The 20,458-nt window shown below is 42.5% G+C and overlaps 1 protein-coding gene across 2 annotated transcripts in view; it reads right to left on the bottom strand.

The window, feature by feature from the left end:
• LOC111982566 (myeloid leukemia factor 1-like) overlaps positions 1–19,563 on the bottom strand; it is a 33,819-nt gene extending 14,256 nt beyond the window's left edge. For both annotated transcript variants that reach the window (XM_024014150.2, XM_024014152.2), the window contains exons 1-2: positions 19,399–19,563; positions 9,934–10,096 (exon numbers count right to left, since the gene is read on the bottom strand). In XM_024014150.2, the coding sequence (XP_023869918.1) occupies positions 9,934–10,096; positions 19,399–19,445 (210 nt within the window). In that variant the 5' untranslated portion in view covers positions 19,446–19,563. The remainder of the gene's footprint in view (positions 1–9,933; positions 10,097–19,398) is intronic.
• Positions 19,564–20,458: the final 895 nt, after the last annotated feature.

Here is a 20,458-nt window from a genome sequence, read left to right as displayed (position 1 = left end):
GAAGAGACTTGCTTGGGCCAAGAAACACGAGCAATGGACATCAGACCAGTGGAAATCTCTCCTTTGATTTGATGAGTCCAAATTTGAGATTTCTGGTTCCAACCGCCGTGTCTGTGAGACGCGGTGTGTGTGAACGGATGATCTCCTCATGTGTATTTCCCACCGTTAAGCATGGAGGAGGTGGTGTTATGGTGTGGGGAGCTTTGCTGGTGACACTGTCTGTGATTTATTTAGAATTCAAGGCACACTTAACCAGCATGGCTACCACAGCATTCTGCAGCAATACTATAATTTGTTTTTCAACAGGACAATGACCCAACACACCTCCAGGCTGTGTAAGGGCTATTTGACCAAGAAGGAGAGTGATGGAGTGCTGCATCAGATGACCTGGCCTCACCAATCACCCGACCTGGAAAAGTAGCCAACAAGTGCTCAGCATATGTGGGAACTCCTTCAAGACTGTTGGAAAAGCATTTCAGGTGAAGCTGGTTGAGAGAATGCCAAGAGTGTGCAAAGCTGTCATCAAGGCAAAGGGTGACTACTTTGAAGAATCTCTTCAAATCTCTTTGTTTAACACTTTTTTGGTTACTACATGATTCCATATGTGTTATTTCATAGTTTGATGTCTTCACTATTATTCTACAATGTAGAAAATTGTAATATAAATAAAAACCCTTGAATGAATAGCTGTGTCCAAACTTTTGACTGATACTGTATATATATATTTTTACTGCAACTGCCAACCACAGGAGGACTTCGGAGCCCGCTCTCAATGAGTGTAGACAGCCTGCTGCTGCCGCTCTGCTCATCATCAGATGGGGGGAGTAGAGGAGGTAGGGGGCCCACGTAGGTAACTGGGGGGCCCTGCCTTGATTTGGTTAATGATTAATAAAAATAAACAGCATATTAAATAAATGTGACTGATCGATTGTGTGAGTCAGGGGCTGGACCAAGAGTAAAAATAAATTACAAAAAATAAATAACATAAAAATAAAAAAAAGATTTATAATAATTTTTATCAAACCACAGTAGCCCGCTCTCACACCAGAGAGCATAATTTAGCCACAGAGGATCAATAGTTTATAAACAAATAACTATGGATTAAGTTTTATCACAAGCGCATACAGGTATCTGCCAAAATAAAGGAAACACCAACATAAAGTGTCTTAAAAGGGTGTTGGGCCACAACGAGCTGCCAGAACAGCTCCAATGCGCCTTGGCATAGATTCTGTAAGTGGACCTAAAGCGTGCCAGGAAAATGCACCCCGCACCCTCATTTACTCAAGTGTTTCCTTTATTTTGGCAGTTACATGTATGCCAACAGTCGGGAAGACCACAGTTTGGGCAGCATGCGCGCCAAATATACAGCTTGTTATGTTGTGGCTATAGACATATCATCCATAAAAAGATTTTGTAACCTCTTACCCTGGCAATTTGACTGTTAAACTCATCGGTACACTAGCAATGGATGCCAGTCGTATTTTAATGGGAATTGCCATTTATGGATTATTATTCTATGGTTGGTTGCGGCTGTCGCTTTGCCTTTTGCAGATTTTGAAATACAATCGGGGGAAAAACGTACAGTTTAGAAAGCAAATGCCTACTGCTGAAAAGACAAGACTAATCTGTCTGTAGAATCAATAGAAGAAAAAAAACTAATCCTAATCCGGCTCTGCATCTACCAGTAGCTTTTCAAAGATCACTACGACAGCCCACTGCTACAGAACTAACCACCGCTGTGCACAGTGCACCACACACACACACACTATCTTACTAATGACAGCTTTGACTGTGAGCTAGCTAGCTACAGTAGCGCTCTTTAAAGCTCTCTAAAACAGTGGCTGCGTCCCAAATAGCACCCTATCCTAATCTAGTGCTTATGACCTATGTAGTGCACTACTTTAGGGAATAGCGTGCCATTTGGGAGCACACTCAACGAGAGGCCACTTGGCGTGCTTGCCTCTGTGAGGAGAGAGGAGAGAAACAATATTAAGGAACAGGATCGCGAGCAGCGAGACAGAGCTGAGGCTGGCATCCGTTGAAAGTAATTACCAGGGATAAATATACTGGGCACACGGGGAGGGGTGCAGGATTAGCTAGGGACACGGGGACTAAGTTTAGCACCTCAGGTCTTCTAGAGCAGGGCAGCTGCCCGGTCATCATGAGACCTTCATACTGGGAGAGAGAAGGTGTCTTCAGGGGGAAATTGGAGCAAAGGCCCGTTAGACCGATCTGGGTCATGTCCATTAGGCACAAAACGGAAGAAAAGGGATTGAAAAAGGGAGAGACAACTTGGACTCATTTTTGGAATCTGTTGCAAAACATTTTAAAACAGTTTCATGTCCTAATGAATATGACCATTAGACTAGTAGTGGCCAATCCTCAAAAAGGGCTTGAGATTTTGAGCAGTGGCGGTCGGTGCCGTTTGAGGTTGCAAAGGGAGGTTATATTACTGGAAACTTTCTAAGTCAACCAATAAACTACCAGAATTTTGGTATCTTTCAAGGATTTTATGTAATATATCACAAGACATCTAGTGGCCCTTTTGGGTACTTCAGATTTTAACAGGTGTCTGTAATTATCTCTGGCCCTCTCTCTGGTTTTATCACATGTAAAACATAGATGATTTTCAAATAAGAAAGGGAATCACAAAGCTGTTAACATTATCCTTAATATGAACTATCAACTTAGTGAATACCATTGGTGTTTCATGAGGGTTTCAGTAAAATATCCTTTGTATTTGTTTTACACAGTTTATTTTATTTTACTACGTCAGCATGCATTAATTTTGTTGTCAATGTGTGAAAAAGTCAATATTGGAAGAGTTGCAGAGTTAATTGAAAATAATGCCATTGTTGATGAGATGCTTTTATCATTAAATAGGCTATTTTCTCTTGTACCATATGGTCTATCTACTAGAAACTCATGGACAATATGGCACAGATATAAAACATAAAAAATTATATATTCATATATAGTATTCAAGTTATTCAAGTCTAAATTACCAAAGTTATGATAGATTGCCATAGACCAAAATTACTGAAGATTCCGGTAACTTTGGTAAACTATGGGTAGCTTTGCAACCCTAGTGCCGTTTAAGATTAGGGAGGACACATTTTTCTTTATGAGCATGGCCTTATTTCTTTTACAGCATCATGGATGACTGTCATTCATATTCCATTCACCCAACTCAATGTAACATCGATAGGTTTAGGCTAGTAGCCCACTACATGATACTCGAATTTGCCCTACACCCATCATGAGGTTGCTACAACCTAGCCTAAAAATGTAAGTTTATAACGTAGGTGCACAGGCCGAGAGACAAATTTAAGTAAATCAAGGTGACAGACACATTCAATACCTCCTTACACACTCTTGCCTCCATCTAGCTGATGTGGGGTGTGTAATCATTAGTCCAAACAGTTGCACCTCCTGAGGTACTGACCTGTTGCACTCTTTATAACCACTGTGATTATTATTTGACACGGCTGGTCATCTATGAATGTTTGAACATCTTGAAGAACGATCTGGCCTTAATGACCATGTACTCTTATAATCTTCACCCGGCACAGCTAGAAGAGGACTGGCCACCCCTCAGAGCCTGGTTCCTCTCTAGGTTTCTTCCTAGATTCCAGCCTTTCTAGGGAGTTTTTCCTAGCCACCATGTGCTTCTACATCTGCATTGCTTGCTCTCTGGGGGTTTAGGCTGGGTTTCTGTATAAGCACTTTGTGACAACTGCTGATGTAAAAAGAGTTTTATAAATACAATTGATTGATTGATCCGTTTTGCAACTAAAACAGGAGTTCTATTAGACAATTTCAGGTTAAAAAAAAAGCCGACATTGAATATCCATTTGAGTATGGCGAAGTTATTAATTACACTTTGGATGGTGTATCAAGACACCCAGTCACCACAAAGACACATGCGTCCTTCCTAACTCAGTTGCCAGAGAGGAAGGAAACCGCTCAGAGATTTCACCATGAGGCCAATGACTTTAAAACAGTTACATGGTTGAATGGCTGTGATAGGAGAAAACTGTTTTTCCAAAACATGCATTGTTTGCAACAAGGCACTAAAGTAATACTGCAAACAATGTGGCAAAGCAATTCACTTTTTGTCCTGAATAGAAAGTGTTAAGTTTGGGGCAAATCCAATACAACTCATTACTGAGTACCACTCTCCATATTTTCAAGCATGGTGGTGGCTGCATCATGTTATGAGTATGCTTGTAATCGTTAAGGACTGGTTTTTCAGGATAAAAACTAAACGGAATGGAGCTAAGCACAGGGAAAATCCTAGAGGAAAACCTGGTTCAGTCTGCTTTCCACCAGACACTGGGAGATGAATTCACCTTTCAGCAGGACAATAACCTAAAACACAAGGCCAAATCTACACTGGAGTTGCTTACCAAGAAGACAGTGAATGTTCCTAAGTGGCCGAGTTACAGTTTTGACTTAAATCTGCTTGGAAATCTATGGCATGACTTGAAAATGGTTATCTACCAATGATCAACAACCAATTTAACCTCTTTGGGGTAGGGGGCAGTATTTTCACGTCCGGATGAAAAGCATTCCCAGAGTAAATGGCCTGCTACAAAGCCATAAAAGCTCGAATATGCATATTATTAGTAGATTTGGATAGAAAACACTCTGAAGTTTCTAAAACTGTTTGAATGATGTCTGTGAGTATAACAGAACTCATATGGCCCTCATATGGGATTTCTGTTGTTTTGAATTTGGCGCCCTGCAGTTTCACTGGCTGTTGAAGAGGTGGGACGCTACCGTCTCACGTACCCCAGAGAGGTTAACAGAGCTTGAAGAATTTTGAACATAATAATGGTGAAATATTGTACAATCCAGCAGTGGCATGTATTCATGGATACCAAGGGAAGCCAGGCTTCCCCAAAAAATTGACCAAGAAAATATACAAAAATATAAAATAATCTATCTTTCATCTCTCTGTGTTTCATCATTGTCCTTCAATTCGCAAGAGGCTGAATGTAACTCACAAGTGAAAGCATCCGAGCGACCAAAACAGCACTCCTCTGTCTCTTTACGTGTAGGCCATCTATCTGATGCTGTCTTGTCCAAACGAGTATGACATTGTTAGCTGCCCATAGCATTGAAGGCAAAGGAAGCCAGAGAGCATTTGGCCTCCCTTGATAAAAAAAAGTATAAAAAATGTGCCAATCAGTGAGCTAAACTAAGCGAGCTCAACTGTGAATGGTCCTGGCGCACCAAAAAAAAGAGTCGAGGGAAGCCAGCTTGGATTTGGCGTAACTACTATCAAATCCCATTGAGAGCATACGTCATTAACAGACAAACTTGAATTGTTGCATCTCGATGTGTTGTTGTCCTCCAGAGGCTAGCTAGCTAGCTAAAATGGTCCCTTTCCTAAATTAGTCATGGATGGAGATAGGGATTTGGACTTAATTCTTCGTACTGGCCAATGATTATAACGGCAATTCTGATCCACCCATTAATTCATACATTGTGGTGCCCCTGGCCTAAGAGTATGGAAGTTCAATATGTAGCTAGATGTAGAAGGCAAATTTTAACTAGCTAACATTGACCATGAATGGAAGTTAGGCTAGCGAGCAAGCATTTTAGCCAGGTAGCCTAGGACAACAAAAAATAAAAGTGTACTGGATAACAGAGTGATAGGCCGTTTCGTCAACATGAAAGAGAGGAGAATGGCATTGGCGTTTCTCTACAAACAGGGTGAGTCAACATGTTTTTCTACTTGCACGAATACGCACGCACACACACGCGCATGCACACAGAAATCAGAACCATGCACAACCACATCATAATTAGCTTAAGTTGGACTAAATTGTTTTTGGTATCTTTTAGTTGTCACTGTATTAGACTAAGCAGAGGTGATTTGAAAATGTTTAAGTTGAAATGGTGCTGGAATAGTGGAGGCAGCTCCTGTATTCTTTGCGACTTGTGGTAACTCTCTGTGGTTCCAAATCAATTGTTGTTTAGTCGTCCGAAAATGTCGGAAACATTAACTTGCTTGACCATGCTGTAGGTCATGTAACTGTCTGTTAATGTATATGCAATATGCTTTGTGAACTTCACTGGACAGAGGTTGCTATCCGGTTTTGTGATAAAACAAAGGTATGGTTGAATTTATTCTGCCACTGTGTCTTCTTATTGTCTCGGCCTTTAGGCCTATATATTACAGTCGCAAGCCATATGAATTAACAGGGTATAGAGCAAACAACACAATTATCACAACACAGGTTGTACTATGTTTGTTTTTTTGGGGGGGGGGGGCATCAACTTGCTTGACCATGCTTTAGGTCATATAACTTTCTGTTAATGTACTTGCAATATGCTTTGTGGACTTCACTGCTATCCGATTTTGTGCAAACAACGCAATTATCAGAACACATAGGTTGTAATATGGGGTAGGGGGGGGCTTGGCAATTACGTTAGCTCCAACAACCTGACACTCATTGAGAAGAAATGCCATCAACTTAGTGGGCCTTTGCATTTCATAGGAATTGCAGCTCTCCAATCTCAATGCCATCCTGAAATGCCCAGTCTGCCCTGGAGTTTCCATGCATGTTCACATGGTGACATTATGGGGTATGGGGAGGATGTAACCACATATGATGACAAGCTCATAAGGCAGGTGTTCACCACATTGAACCAACACAACCTGACACTCACTGACAAAAAATGCCATCAACTTACTGGGCTTTCACATATGATAGGATTTGCACCTCTTCAATGTCAATGCCATCCTGAATCTCCCAGAACTGTCCACGATAGCTCCACTCCACCATCAGTCCCCCCTCTGGCAGTTACTACAGACAGAGACACCATGGAATTGGACTGCCACATGTCAGTAGGCCATTCAACAGCCAAAATGCCACCTGAAAAGAGCTGGCGTGCAATGCCATCAATACACTACATGACCAAAGGTATGTGGACACCTGCTCGGCGAACATCTCATTCCAAAATCATGGGCATTAATATGGAGTTGGTCCCCCCTTTTCTGCTATAACAGCCATTTTTCTGGACAGGCTTTCCACTAGATGTTGGAACATTGCTGCGGGGACTTGCTTCCATTCAGCCACAACAGCATTAGTGAGCTCGGGCACTTAGGCCTGGCTCGTAGTCGGCGTTCCAATTCATCCCAAAGGTGTTCGATGGGGTTGAGGTCAGGGCTCTGTGCAGGCCAGTGAAGTTCTTCCACACCAATCTCCTCAAACCATTTCTGTATGGACCTGGCTTTGTGCATAGGGGCATTGTCATGCTGAAACAGGAAAGGGCCTTCCCCAAACTGTTGTCACAAAGTTGGAAGAACAGAATCATCTAGAATGTCATAGTATGCTGTTGCATTAAGATGTCCATTCACTGGAACTAAGGGGCCAAGTCCAAACAATGAAAAACAGCCCCAGACCAAAATTCCTCCTCCACCAACCTTTACAATTGGCACTATCCATTGGGGCAGGTAGTGTTCTCCTGTTTGTTGGTAGCTTCATGAAATAGGTTTCCATTGCCGAGCAGCCGCAAACAAGCCTAAGATCACCATGTGCAATGACAAGCTTAGGCTGGAATGATGTAAAGCTCACCGCCATTGGACTCTGGAGCAGTGGAAACACGTTTTCTGGTGTGTAGAATCACTCTTGACCATCTGTCAGTCCGACGGACGAATCTGTTTGGCAGATGCCAGGAGAACGCTACCTGCCCCAATGCATAGTGCATGAGGGTTGTACACAATTATGAAAAAAATCTAATTCCGATGTCGGAGCCCACTTGCTTTCCTTAGAGTAGATTACACTAGCCATAACATCAAAAAACATGTGTAACTGTATGTATTTGTGTCCGGCAGAATGATACAGAACTGAATGAGAGTACATTTGACATGGAAAATTATAATTGAATCAGCTAGCAAAAAGTCAAGCTTACATTCATCATAAATATTTATAGTTTACATTTCTGCCTATTGTATCTCTGTGTTTACAGGTCTATATTTCCAAGATGCATTATGATATCCTAATGCTGTTTGTTTGTGTACGTAGGGCAGACAACTGACTACTTGTATTCCACATTTTGCAATATCAGAGCCTGCAATATTGGGTTACATGAGCCTGTGGCCCACCCCCCTCCAGCCAAGCTAGGGGGTGTATGAACATTTCTAACCACTTTTGCAGAAAAATATTTTTACACCAACCATCCATTTCATAAATGGGAGACATTAGGGATTTTTTTTAAACATGGTTGTATTTTCTTCTACCTAGGGTAGGGGTATAAAACATTTTGGGGGTGGGCCTTCTCATTAGCCTACATTGTCTAGAAAATGTATCTAACTGCATTGCAAAGCTGAGCAAATAGACTAGTGTTTAACTGTCATGAAACTGTCATTCAGGAGTGGAACAGGACTGTTCTTAATTACAGAGAAAATGAACTACACACAAGACACTGAATCCTAACTTTGCGCACACTTAACTTGGCAATCATGCATTAATGTCAATGCATGAATTGCACAAAAACGTTATGTACGAGGATATCAAGTCAGGATTCAAGCCTACGTGAAAACATAACTATATTGTGATAAACTCATAACCAATGTCATGAGAAACGTGAACAGTTTGTCCTTTCAGATTTGCTTCATTTGACCACGGGCCAAACAGCTATGAAACCAAACATGTCTGTTTTGTCTTTTCAACAGCTCGGGGCATTGGTGTGTTTGAGTGAGAAAGCAGTGTGTCAGTGGAACAATGCTCTAAATATACCCTCCTCAGGCCAAAGATAGCTGTCCAGAAAGGTGAGGGGGTTGTTCTTCTACAACCCAACACACTCTCCAGTGCCCCAGCAGAGCAGCAGCAGAGGTTCAATAAGCAGTACAGCATCGCTGGCCTGACCCGGCAGCAGGGGGGATCCGGTTACACGTCCATGGCCATTTTCCATCACGACCCCAGTAAACCTAAGCCCTTTCCTTTTTTTCTCTCTTTCGGCTGGCCAGCGTTCTTGTTTGTTTGAATGCTGGCCGCTGAAATGACAGGGGTGGGTGGAGGGGGTGAGTTGTGGTGCAGGTGTTTATGTTCTTTCACTCACTGACACAGATGAAGAGGACAGTGTGTAGGTCAGTACAAGGAACTGACCAACCCCTGGGACAGGGATATGATTCCACACCGTATACTCCCTCTCTGGCCTCTAGGTCACCAGACTGCTGATTATTACGCACACCTGTCACCATCATCACGCGCACCAGCGCTTGTTGACACTCACCTGGACTCCATCACCTCCTCGATTACCTGCTTTTATTCATGTCACTCCCTTTGGTATCTTCCCCAGGCGTTATTGTTTCGGTTTCATGTCGGGGCGCTGTTCGTGTTTCTTGTTTTGTTTATGTTCGATTATTTATCAAATGTATTCCCTCCCTGAACTTGCTTCTCGACTCTCAGTGTACATCGTTACATTCACCAGGAGAGTACGAGTGAATTGGGACAATCTACAATGCACTGGGGAGGTATGGTTGCCAGTTTCTGTTTCTCAAGCCAAGAGAACATAGCCTGGTCCCAGATCTTTTTGTGCAGACAAATGTTTGGATTGACATGATAGAACAAGCATGTCTGGTAGCAGTCTAAGGAGAAAAAATCCAAAGGGAAATGCTCTCCAAGTGAGAAGACCATCTTAAGGATAGGGTATGAACTAGAGGCACTGAGGCAGTCACCTGTTTGAGATTCAAACCAACAACCCTCTCCTGACCTGACATATCCTGGTCAGGATCTGTATGTGTTTAGCCGATATCAATACTCCAAGGCTACTTGAGTCATGCTAATTGAGCGTGAGAAATGCGCTTTACAAATTAAATATTATTGTGTGGGACCAAACCTGGGTCACCATAACAACACATTAGCCCTAGTCACCCTACCCCAGTCAGTGAGTCACAGTCAGAGCATCGGTCCTCACCCTGTGGTCCTCCTGTAGCGCCATGCTAGTGTTGGGTTGGCCCCCGGCTACGCGGCCCCTGTCACACCCGCCTGTCAGACTGGGCATGAAGTCCCGACCGAAGGGCTCTGATAAACTCCGCATCATCTGTTGTACATGTGTGTTGTGTGCCTGGAATGGATCCCTGTGGAGAAGAGGAAGTGGAGGAAGAAGAGATTGAATCAGCCTCAATGTTCCCAGAGACACTGAATTCTTTGCAGAATTTATGACTGTGCTGATGAGTGAAAAACAAAATGGTCATACCTTGATGAGCTGTAGATTGGAAAAAGGGAAAGTGAAGGAAGGACGGAAGGAAAGAAAGAAAGAAGGGAACTTGTTAACACCAGGCATTCACCATTTCATAATTTACTGTCTGTCATACAATCAAATCAGTGCTAGGCATTTTTCTTTTCTGTGTGCAAATAGTCATAGCTAAATGTAGGGTGGATGGGTGGAGCTCCGGGGACAACAGGAGGGTATGGGGTGTTTGGAGCGGCTTCACTTCGGTGTACAATGTATGTTTTAAAATCTAAAATAAATAAATATATATTTTGACTGGAATATACAGTACCAGGCATGCAATGGTTTTTCTTTATTTCTACTATTTTCTACATTGTAGAATAATAATGAAGACAACAAAACTATGAAATAACACATATGGAATCATGTAGTAACCAAAAAAGTGTATATATTTTTTATATTTGAGATTCTTCAAAGTTGCCACCCTTTGCCTTGATGAACGCAGCCTCCTCTGAACAGTTGATGTTGAGATGTGTCTGTTACTTGAAATCTGTGAAACATTTATTTGGACTGCAATCTGAGGCTAGTAACTCTAATGAAATTATCTTCTGCAGCAGAGGTAACTCTGGGTCTTCCTTTTCTGTGGCGGTCCTCATGAGAGACAGTTTCATCATAGCGCTAGATGGTTTTGCGACTGCACTTGAAGAAAGTTCTTGACATTTTCCAAATTGACTGACCTTCATGTCTCAAAGTAATGATGGACTGTCATTTCTCTTTGCTTATTTGAGCTGTTATTGGGCTATCTTCTGTATATCCACCCCTATCTTGTCAAAACACAACTGATTGGCTCAAACGCATTCAGAAGGAAAGAAATTCCACAAATTAACACATGTTAATTGAAATGCATTCCAGGTGACTATCTCATGAAGCTGGTTGAGAGAATGCCAAGAGTATGCAAAGCCGTCATCAGGGCAAAGGGTGGCTACTTTGAAGAATCTCAAATATATATCAAATATATTTTGATTTGTTTAACACTTTTTTGGTTACTACATGATTCCATGTGTGTTATTTCATAGTTTTGATATCTTCACTATTATTCTACAATGTAGAAAATTGTAGAAATAAAGAAAAACCCTTGAATGAGTAGGTGTGTCCAAACTTTTAACTGGTACTATATATATAGATTTTTTTCTAAATAGTCATAACAAGAACATGCAACCGGGCATTGTGAGGGAAGGACTGGTTTGTGGACTGAAGATGGGGCGATGGGGGTCGTACGGTAACGTTTATCTGATTTTAGACCAGGCCTAAGATACACACAAAAGTATGTGGACACCCCTTCATACTAGTGGATTCAGCTAATTCAGCCACACCCGTTCCTGACAGGTGTATAAAATCAACCACACATCCATGCAATCTCCATAGACAAACATTGGCAGTAGAATTGCCCATACTGAAGAGCTCAGTGATTTTCAACAGATGCCACCTTTCCAACAAGTCAGTTCATCACATTTCTGCTCTGCTAAAGCTGCCTCGGTCAACTGTAAGTGCTGTTATTGTCTAGGAGCAACAATGGCTCAGCCGCGGACTGAATATACTCTCCTGCAACCCGCCTCACCCAATGTGGTACGGATCGGCTATTTTTATACTTTAGAACTGGAACCCCCATCAGAAGCTAGCCAGCTAACTAGCTACTATCTAGTAGTCAGTTAGCCACTGCTAGCGGTCTTCAACGTTAACTCGGACACCAGCCAGCCTCAGCTCGGTCAATACCTGCCAGTCTGCACAGCTCGATATCAACCCAGAGCATATCGGACTGCTTTTTCTCTACCACATCTCCGGATTCCTACCGCAAGCTCTGGACCATTACACTAGATCATCGTAGCTAGCTGTGGCTACTCCTGGCTGGCGCCTCTGTCCCGAGGCAAGCACCAGTTAGCCTTGGGCTAGACCCATCTCCCGGTTAGCCGAAGAGGTCTACCAGCTAATTATTGGGCTACAATACCTCTTTTGCCAATTGGCCTGGATCCTTTATTGTCGACACGGAGCTCCGCCGATCCATCACGACTGGTCTGCCGACGTAATCGTCCGAGGTCGTTTCAACAGGCTTTTCCGTTACGACGTCGCCGAAGACCCATCTGCTGGCCACGGCCTGCTAGCTCCAGCTCGCCTAGCGTAATAGCGAATACCGAACGGCTCCCTGACTCACCCATTGCTGCTCATTGGACCCTATGATCACTCCGCTACACATGCCTCTCCCTAATGTCAATATGCCTACTGCTGTTCAGGTTAGTTATTATCGTTTTATTTCACTGTAGAGCCCCCAGCCCCGCCCTAAATGCCTTAGATATCTCTTTTGTCGCACCCTCCAAACATGCGGAGACCTCACCTGGCTTAACTGGTGCCTCCAGAGACACAACCGCTCTCATCGTCACTCAATACCTAGGTTTACCTCCACTGTACTCACATCCTACCATACCCTTGTCTGTACATTATGCCCTAAATCTATTCTACCACGCCAAGAAATCTGCTCCTTTTATTCTCTGTCCCCAACGCACTAGACAACCAGTTCTTATAGCCTTTAGCTGTACCCTTATCCTACTCCTCCTCTGTTCCTCTGGTGGTGTAGAGGTCAACCCAGGCCCTGTAGCCCCCAGCACCACACCCATTCCCAAGGCGCTCTCATTTGTTGACTTCTGTAACCCGTAAAAGCATTGGTTTCATGCATGTTAACATCAGAAGCCTCCTCCCTAAGTTTGTTTTATTCACTGCTTTAGCACACTCCGCCAACCCTGATGTCCTAGCTGTGTCTGAATCCTGGCTTAGGAAGGCCACCAAATATTCTGAAATTTCCATCCCCAACTACAACATTTTCCGACAAGTTAGAACTGCCAAAGGGGGCGGAGTTGCAATCTACTGCAGATATAGCCTACAGAGTTCTGTCATACTATCCAGGTCTCTGCCCAAATAATTCGAGTTTCTACTTTTAAAAATCCACCTTTCCAGAAATAAGTCTCTCATCGTTGCCGCTTGATATAGATCCCCCTTAGCCCCCAGCTGTGCCCTGGACACCATATGTGAATTGATTGCCCCCCATCTATCTTCAGAGTTCGTACTGTTAGGTGACCTAAACTGGGATATGTTTAACACCCCGGCCGTCCTACAATCTAAGCTAGATGCCCTCAATCTCACACAAATTATCAAGGAACCTACCAGAAACAACCCTAAATCCGTAACCATGGGCACCCTCATAGATATCATCCTGACCAACTTGCCCTCTAAATACACCTCTGCTGTCTTCAACCAGGATCGCAGCGATCACTGCCTCTTTGCCTGCGTCCGTAATGGGTCCACGGTCAAACAACCACCCCTCATCACTGTTAAACTCTCCCTTAAACACGTCAGCAAGCAGGACTTTCTAATCGACCTGGCCCGGATATCCTGGAAGGATATTAACCTCATCCCGTCAGTAGAGGATGCGTGGTAGCTCTTTAAAAGTGCTTTCCTCACCATCCTAAATAAGCATACCCAATTCAAAAATGTAGAACTAAGAACAGAGATACCCCTTGGTTCACTCCAGACTTGACTTGTCAGGATTTGGCCAGGATTGTTCAGGTTTTTGGTCACTAGATGCCCCCATTGCGCCTTTTTTGAACCTTTTGTTTTTCCCTTGTTCTAATTATTATTTGCACCTGTGTGTCATTTCCTTGTAGGTATTTAATCCCTTTGTGTTCCTCAGTTCTTTGCGCTGTGTTTGTATGTTAGCACCCAGCCCCAGCCATGCTGTGAACATATATTTCTCTTGTTGGATTTTCCAGAGGTTCTCTGGTTTTGTTCTTGTTTATTTTTGATTAGTCTTTTGAGGTTTGTTTTTTCCCTGCTGTTCTTACCACTTTGTGGATTTTCTTTGTATTTTGGAGGATATCCATTTTTCTGTCAGGACCCGGTGTGAGAAACAGTCACTAATAGTCGGCAGAACCCAGAAGATGAGGCAGACACAGCAGTACTAGAGACGGTGGTTTAATCAAGGTAAAAGATCTTCAGGCAAAAATATAAATCCACAACGTCAAAAGTAAAGCCAAGAGAAAAAATGGATATCCTCCAAAATACAAAGAAAATCCACAAAGTGGTAAGAACAGCAGGGAAAAAACAAACCTTAAAAGACTAATCAAAAATAAACAAGAACAAAACCAGAGAACCTCTGGAAAATCCAACAAGAGAAATATACAGTGGGGAGAACAAGTATTTGATACACTGCCGATTTTGCAGGTTTTCCTACTTACAAAGCATGTAGAGGTCTGTCATGTTATACATAGTTTACACTTCAACTGTGAGAGACGGAATCTAAAACAAAAATCCAGAAAATCACATTGTATGATTTTTAAGTAATTAATTAGCATTTTATTGCATGACATAAGTATTTGATACATCAGAAAAGCAGAACTTAATATTTAGTACAGAAACCTTTGTTTGCAATTACACAGAGATCATACGTTTCCTGTAGTTCTTGACCAGGTTTGCACACACTGCAGCAGGGATTTTGGCCCATCCTCCATACAGACCTCTCCAGATCCTTCAGGTTTCGGGGCTGTCGCTGGGCAATACGGACTTTCAGCTCCCTCCAAAGATTTTCTATTGGGTTCAGGGCTGGAGACTGGCTAGGCCACTCCGGGACCTTGAGATGCTTCTACGGAGCCACTCCTAGTTGCCCTGGCTGTGTGTTGCGGGTCGTTGTCATGCTGGAGACCCAGCCACGACCCATCTTCAATGCTCTTACTGAGGGAAGGAGGTTGTTGGCCAAGATCTCGCGATACATGGCCCCATCCATCCTCCCTCAATACGGTGCAGTCGTCCTGTCCCCTTTGCAGAAAAGCATCCCCAAAGAATGATGTTTCCAGCTCCATGCTTCACGATTGGGATGGTGTTCTTGGGGCTGTACTCATCCTTCTTCTTCCTCCAAACACGGCAAGTGGAGTTTAGACCAAAAAGCTCTATTTTTGTCTCATCAGACCACATGACCTTCTCCCATTCCTCCTCTGGATCATCCAGATGGTCATTGGCAAACTTCAGACGGGCCTGGACATGCGCTGGCTTGAGCAGGGGACCTTGCGTGCGCTGCAGTATTTTAATCCATGACGGCGTAATGTGTTACTAATGGTTTTCTTTGAGACTGTGGTCCCAGCTCTCTTCAGGTCAATGACCAGGTCCTGTCGTGTAGTTCTGGGCTGATCCCTCATGATCATTGATGCCCCACGAGGTGAGATCTTGCATGGAGCCCCAGACCGAGGGTGATTGACCGTCATCTTGAACTTCTTCCATTTTCTAATAATTGCGCCAACAGTGTTGCCTTCTCACCAAGCTGCTTCCTATTGTCCTGTAGCCCATCCCAGCCTTGTGCAGGTCTACAATTTTATCCCTGATGTCCTTACACAGCTTTCTGTCTTGGCCATTGTGGAGAGGTTGGAGTCTGTTTGATTTGATGTGTGGACAGGGGTCTTTATACAGGTAATGAGTTCAAACAGGTGCAGTTAATACAGGTAATGAGTGGAGAACAGGAGGGCTTCTTAAAGTAAAACTAACAGGTCTGTGAGAGCCGGAATTCTTACTGGTTGGTAGGTGATCAAATACTTATGTCATGCAATAAAATGCAAATTAATTACTTAAAAATCATACAATGTGATTTTCTGGATTTTTGTTTTAGATTCCGCCTGCCACAGTTGAAGTGTACCTATGATAAAAATTACAACCTCTAACATATGCTTTGTAAGTAGGAAAACCTGCAAAATCGGCAGTGTATCAAATACTTGTTCTCCCCACTGTATGTTCACAGCATGGCTGGGGCTGGGTGCTAACATACAAACACAGCGCAAAGAACTGAGGAACACAAAGGGATTAAATACCTACAAGGAAATGACACACAGGTGCAAATAATAATTAGAACAAGGGAAAAACAAAAGGTTCAAAAAAGGCGCAATGGGGGCATCTAGTGACCAAAAACCTGAACAATCCTGGCCAAATCCTGACACCACCTCTACACAGACGACAACCTTCTGTATACATCTGGCCCTTCTTTGGACACTGTGTTAACAAACCTTCAAATTAGCTTCAATGCCATACAACACTTCTTCCGTGGCCTCCAACTGCTTTTAAATGCTAGTAAAACTAAATGCATGCTCTTCAACCGATTGCTGCCCGCACCCGGCCACCCGACTAGCATCACTACTCTGGACGGTTCTGACTTAGAATATGTGGACAACTACAAATACCTAGGTGTCTGGATAGACTGTAAACTATCCTTCCAGACTCACATTAAGCATCTCCAATCCAAAATTAAATCTAGAATCGGCTTCCCATTTCGCAACAAAGCATCCTTCACTCATGCTGCCAAACATACCCTCATAAAACTTACTATCCTACCGATCCTTGACTTCGGCGATGTCATTTACAAAATAGCCTCCAACACTCTACTCAGCAAATTAGATGCAGTCTATCACAGTGCCATCTGTTTTGTCACCAAAGCCCCATATACTACTCACCACTGTGACCTGTATTCTCTCGTTGGCTGGCCCTCGCTTCATATTTGTCGCCAAACCCACTGGCTCCAGGTCATCTATAAGTCTTTGCTAGGTAAAACCCAGCCTTATCTCAGCTCACTGGTCACCATAGCAACACCTACCCGTAGCACACGCTCTAGCAGGTATATTTCACTGGTCACCCCCAAAGCCAAAACTTCCTTTGGCCGCCTTTCCTTCCAGTTCTCTGCTGTCAATGACTGGAACGAACTGCAAAAATCACTGAAGCTGGAAACTAATATCTCTCGCTCTAACTTTAAGCATCAGCTGTCAGAGCAGCTTACCGATCACTGTACCTGTACACAGCCCATCTGTAAATAGCACACCCAACTACCTCATCCCCATATTGTTATTTATTGTTTTGCTCTTTTGCACCCCAGTATATCTACTAGCACATCATCATCTGCACATCTATCACTCCAGTGTTAATGCTAAATTGTAATTATTTCGCCTCTATGGCCTATTTATTGCCTTACCTCCCTAATCTTACTACATATGGACACATTGTATATAGATTTTTCTATTGTGTTATTGACTGTACGTTTGTTTATCCCATGTGTAACTCTATGTTTTTGTTTTTGTCGCTTTGCTTTATCTTGGTCAGGTCGCAGTTGTAAATGAGAACTTGTTCTCAACTGGCCTACCTGGTTAAATAAAGATTAAATAAAATACATTTTAAAAAAAGTGGTAGGTCACACAAGCTAACAGAATAGGACCGCTGAAGCACGTAGGGCGTAAAAATAGTCTGTCCTCGGTTGCAAAACTCACTACTGAGTTCCAAACTGCCTCTGGAAGCAACAATAACTGTTTGTCGGGAGCTTCATGAAATGTGTTTCCATAGCCAAGGAGCCGCACATAAGCCTAAGATCACCATGCCCAATATCAAGCGTCGGCTGGAGTGGTGGAAAGCACGCCACCTTTGGACTCTGGAGCAGTGGAAATGCGTTCTCTGGAGTGATGAATCACTCTTCACCATCTGGAAACACGTTCTCTGGAGTGATGAATCACTCGTCACCACAAACGAATCGGAATTTAGCGGATGCCAGGAGAACGCTACCTGCCCCAATACGTAGTGCCAACTGTAAAATTTGGTGGAATAAGAATAATGGTTTAGGGCTGTTTTTCATGGTTCGGGCTAGGCCCCTTAGTTCCAGTGAAGGGAAATCTTAACGCTACAACATACAATGACATTCTCGACGATTATGTGCATCCAACTTTGTGGCAACAGTTTGGGGAAAGTCCTTTCCTGTTTCTGCATGACAATGCCCCCATGCACAAAGCGAGGTCCATACAGAAATGGTTTGTCGAGATCGGTGTGGAAGAACTTGACTGGCCTGCAGAGAGCCCTGACCTCAACCCTACCGAACAGCTTTGGGATGAATTGTAACGCAGACTACGAGCCAGGTCTAATCACCCAACATTGACCTCACTAATGCTCTTGTGGCTGAATGGAAGCAAGTCCCCGCAGCAATGTTCCAACATTTAGTGGAAAGCCTTCCAAGAAGAGTGGAGGCTGTTATAGCAGCAAAGGTGGGACCAACTCCATATTAATGACCATGATTTTGGAATGAGATGTTCGATGAGCAGGTGTCCACATACTTTTAGCCATATAGTGTATGACAAGGGTCTAAGCCAGGTGATTAATATATATTACATTCTCAAAGTTTTCCTGGGGAATGGCTACACTTACTCAAAGCATATATTCACTAATGAAAAACATTAACCAATATTTTGCTGACACCAGTAACTCTATTCCTTGAGTAGTAAGTACCATGCTATTACTGTAGCCTACATGTCAACCAGTAGCTATTAACACACCTCAAACATGGATTTCAGTGTGCGTTAGTTGTCATTTAAATGTAGTAATATCTCAAATCAAAGTTGTGCATGTGTTTAAACAGGTGCAGCGAAATGCTTATGTTACTAGCTCCAACAGTGCAGTAGAATGTCTAGCAAATTCAACACAAATACACAAATACTAAAAAATGTAAACAACAAATCAAGAAATGACAGAACGAGTCCAATTAACAATCCAGGGGTAGACATATTAAAAATCCAGAATATAAATATAGACACTGACAGTATATAATTTGGAAGGAAAATTGTATGTTCAGTAGTAGCTAGGTATATTAGGATGAGCTATTTCTAGAATACAGTATATACATACACAGGGAGTAAACAACAGTATATTAACAGAATATGAGGTGACTATATATACATGGGGCATAAGTCTCAAGGTGCAGGGCAGAGTACCGTGCAGGTAGCCAGCAAGTGATGGCTGTTCAACAGTCTGATGGCCTGGAGATAGAAGCTGTTTTTAAATCTGGAACAGCTGATATAATATAAGGGAATAGGCTATGCTGATAACAAAGCATTGAAATTGGGAACACAATTGCCCCACAATAATATCTGCAAACTATTAATTGTGAATGTGGCTCTTAAAATATGACAATAGCCTACAGACTGTCATTGTAGACAAGGGGTGGGTAGCATACAGTCGTTATTGTCCATTATCTGAAACAACGTGTCGTTGAAAGTGGTGTTGGCTGGTATTTAAAATAAACATAATTTTTCGAGAAAAATCTTCATCCTGTCGAATTAATGAGAGGCTGAATACAATATTGATACTACTTACGAGAAGAAAGGGTCCTCGTCAAATTCCCTGAGAAGACTGTTAAACATTTCCACGGGTGTTGGAGAGGAAAAGTGAAGTATGAAATATCTATTTTCTGTTTCGCGCTATGAAGCGGCGTCTCCTACCCCAGTGTACGACAGCCAAGCGCGCACGGTGTCAATGAAGTTACTATGGAACCTTGCTACACTTCAGAACGTTGGGCTTTATGAACCAGGAGCCACATGACCTCCATCGAGCCATCTGATTGGCTGGCTATTCACAGCTCGAGCAGGATCTATCAGAAGAACGTTATGTTGCCAGAAGCTGTCATGACAACGCAGCTCGCGCCAGAGAAAGATATTCGATGTTTTGCCATATTTTACAAGCGTGTGCCACTTAAGCAACGAGGCAATGCTGTAAAAGATGTGTAGGCTAAATGGCGTTTGTTGTTGAATTTATCCATTTAAATACGATGTACTATATTACTTTTCATTGGGCCTACATGTACTGTACATAGTTTTATTTGCAGTTGTCACTATGACAATGAACACACCCTGAAAGCACTGAATGGTCTGAACCAGTATCTGTGCGTTAGCGACCTCATGAATGGTCTTATGCTACCATCTTTTTTTTTATTTTATTTTTTTTACATTTATTGGATAAAAATCTGTATACATATAAGAAGTATACAAACAGACAATGATAACATATGCTAGGGGGTACAACAAATGACAGATTGTACAAAGACCTTAAAAGATGCACACATGTTGATTGTTTTAACAGCTTTCTTATTAGAAGAATGTATAATGGTCTTAATGAACTGCTCGAATTCCTTATAGAAAACACAGAAGAGTGTTTTTTTATTAGTGAATTTACATTTATGAATATGACATTTTGCCATTAGCACAATTAGATTTATAAGGTAAAATCGTTTTTCTTTATCTGTATTATGGTTAAGGAAACCGAGCAGCACATTCTCCCATAAAAAAACAAAAATCATCAAGAATATTAACAATTATAAAACTGTGAATTACTTTTCATAATTGTTTTACATGTAGACAATGCCCAAATAAATGTGAAA

The sequence above is a fragment of the Salvelinus sp. IW2-2015 genome, linkage group LG22 (assembly GCF_002910315.2).
Source record: "Salvelinus sp. IW2-2015 linkage group LG22, ASM291031v2, whole genome shotgun sequence".
NCBI lineage: Eukaryota > Metazoa > Chordata > Actinopteri > Salmoniformes > Salmonidae > Salvelinus > Salvelinus sp. IW2-2015.
The sequence above is the reverse complement of the archived record's forward strand: the minus strand, read 5'-3'. Positions and strand labels throughout refer to the sequence as shown.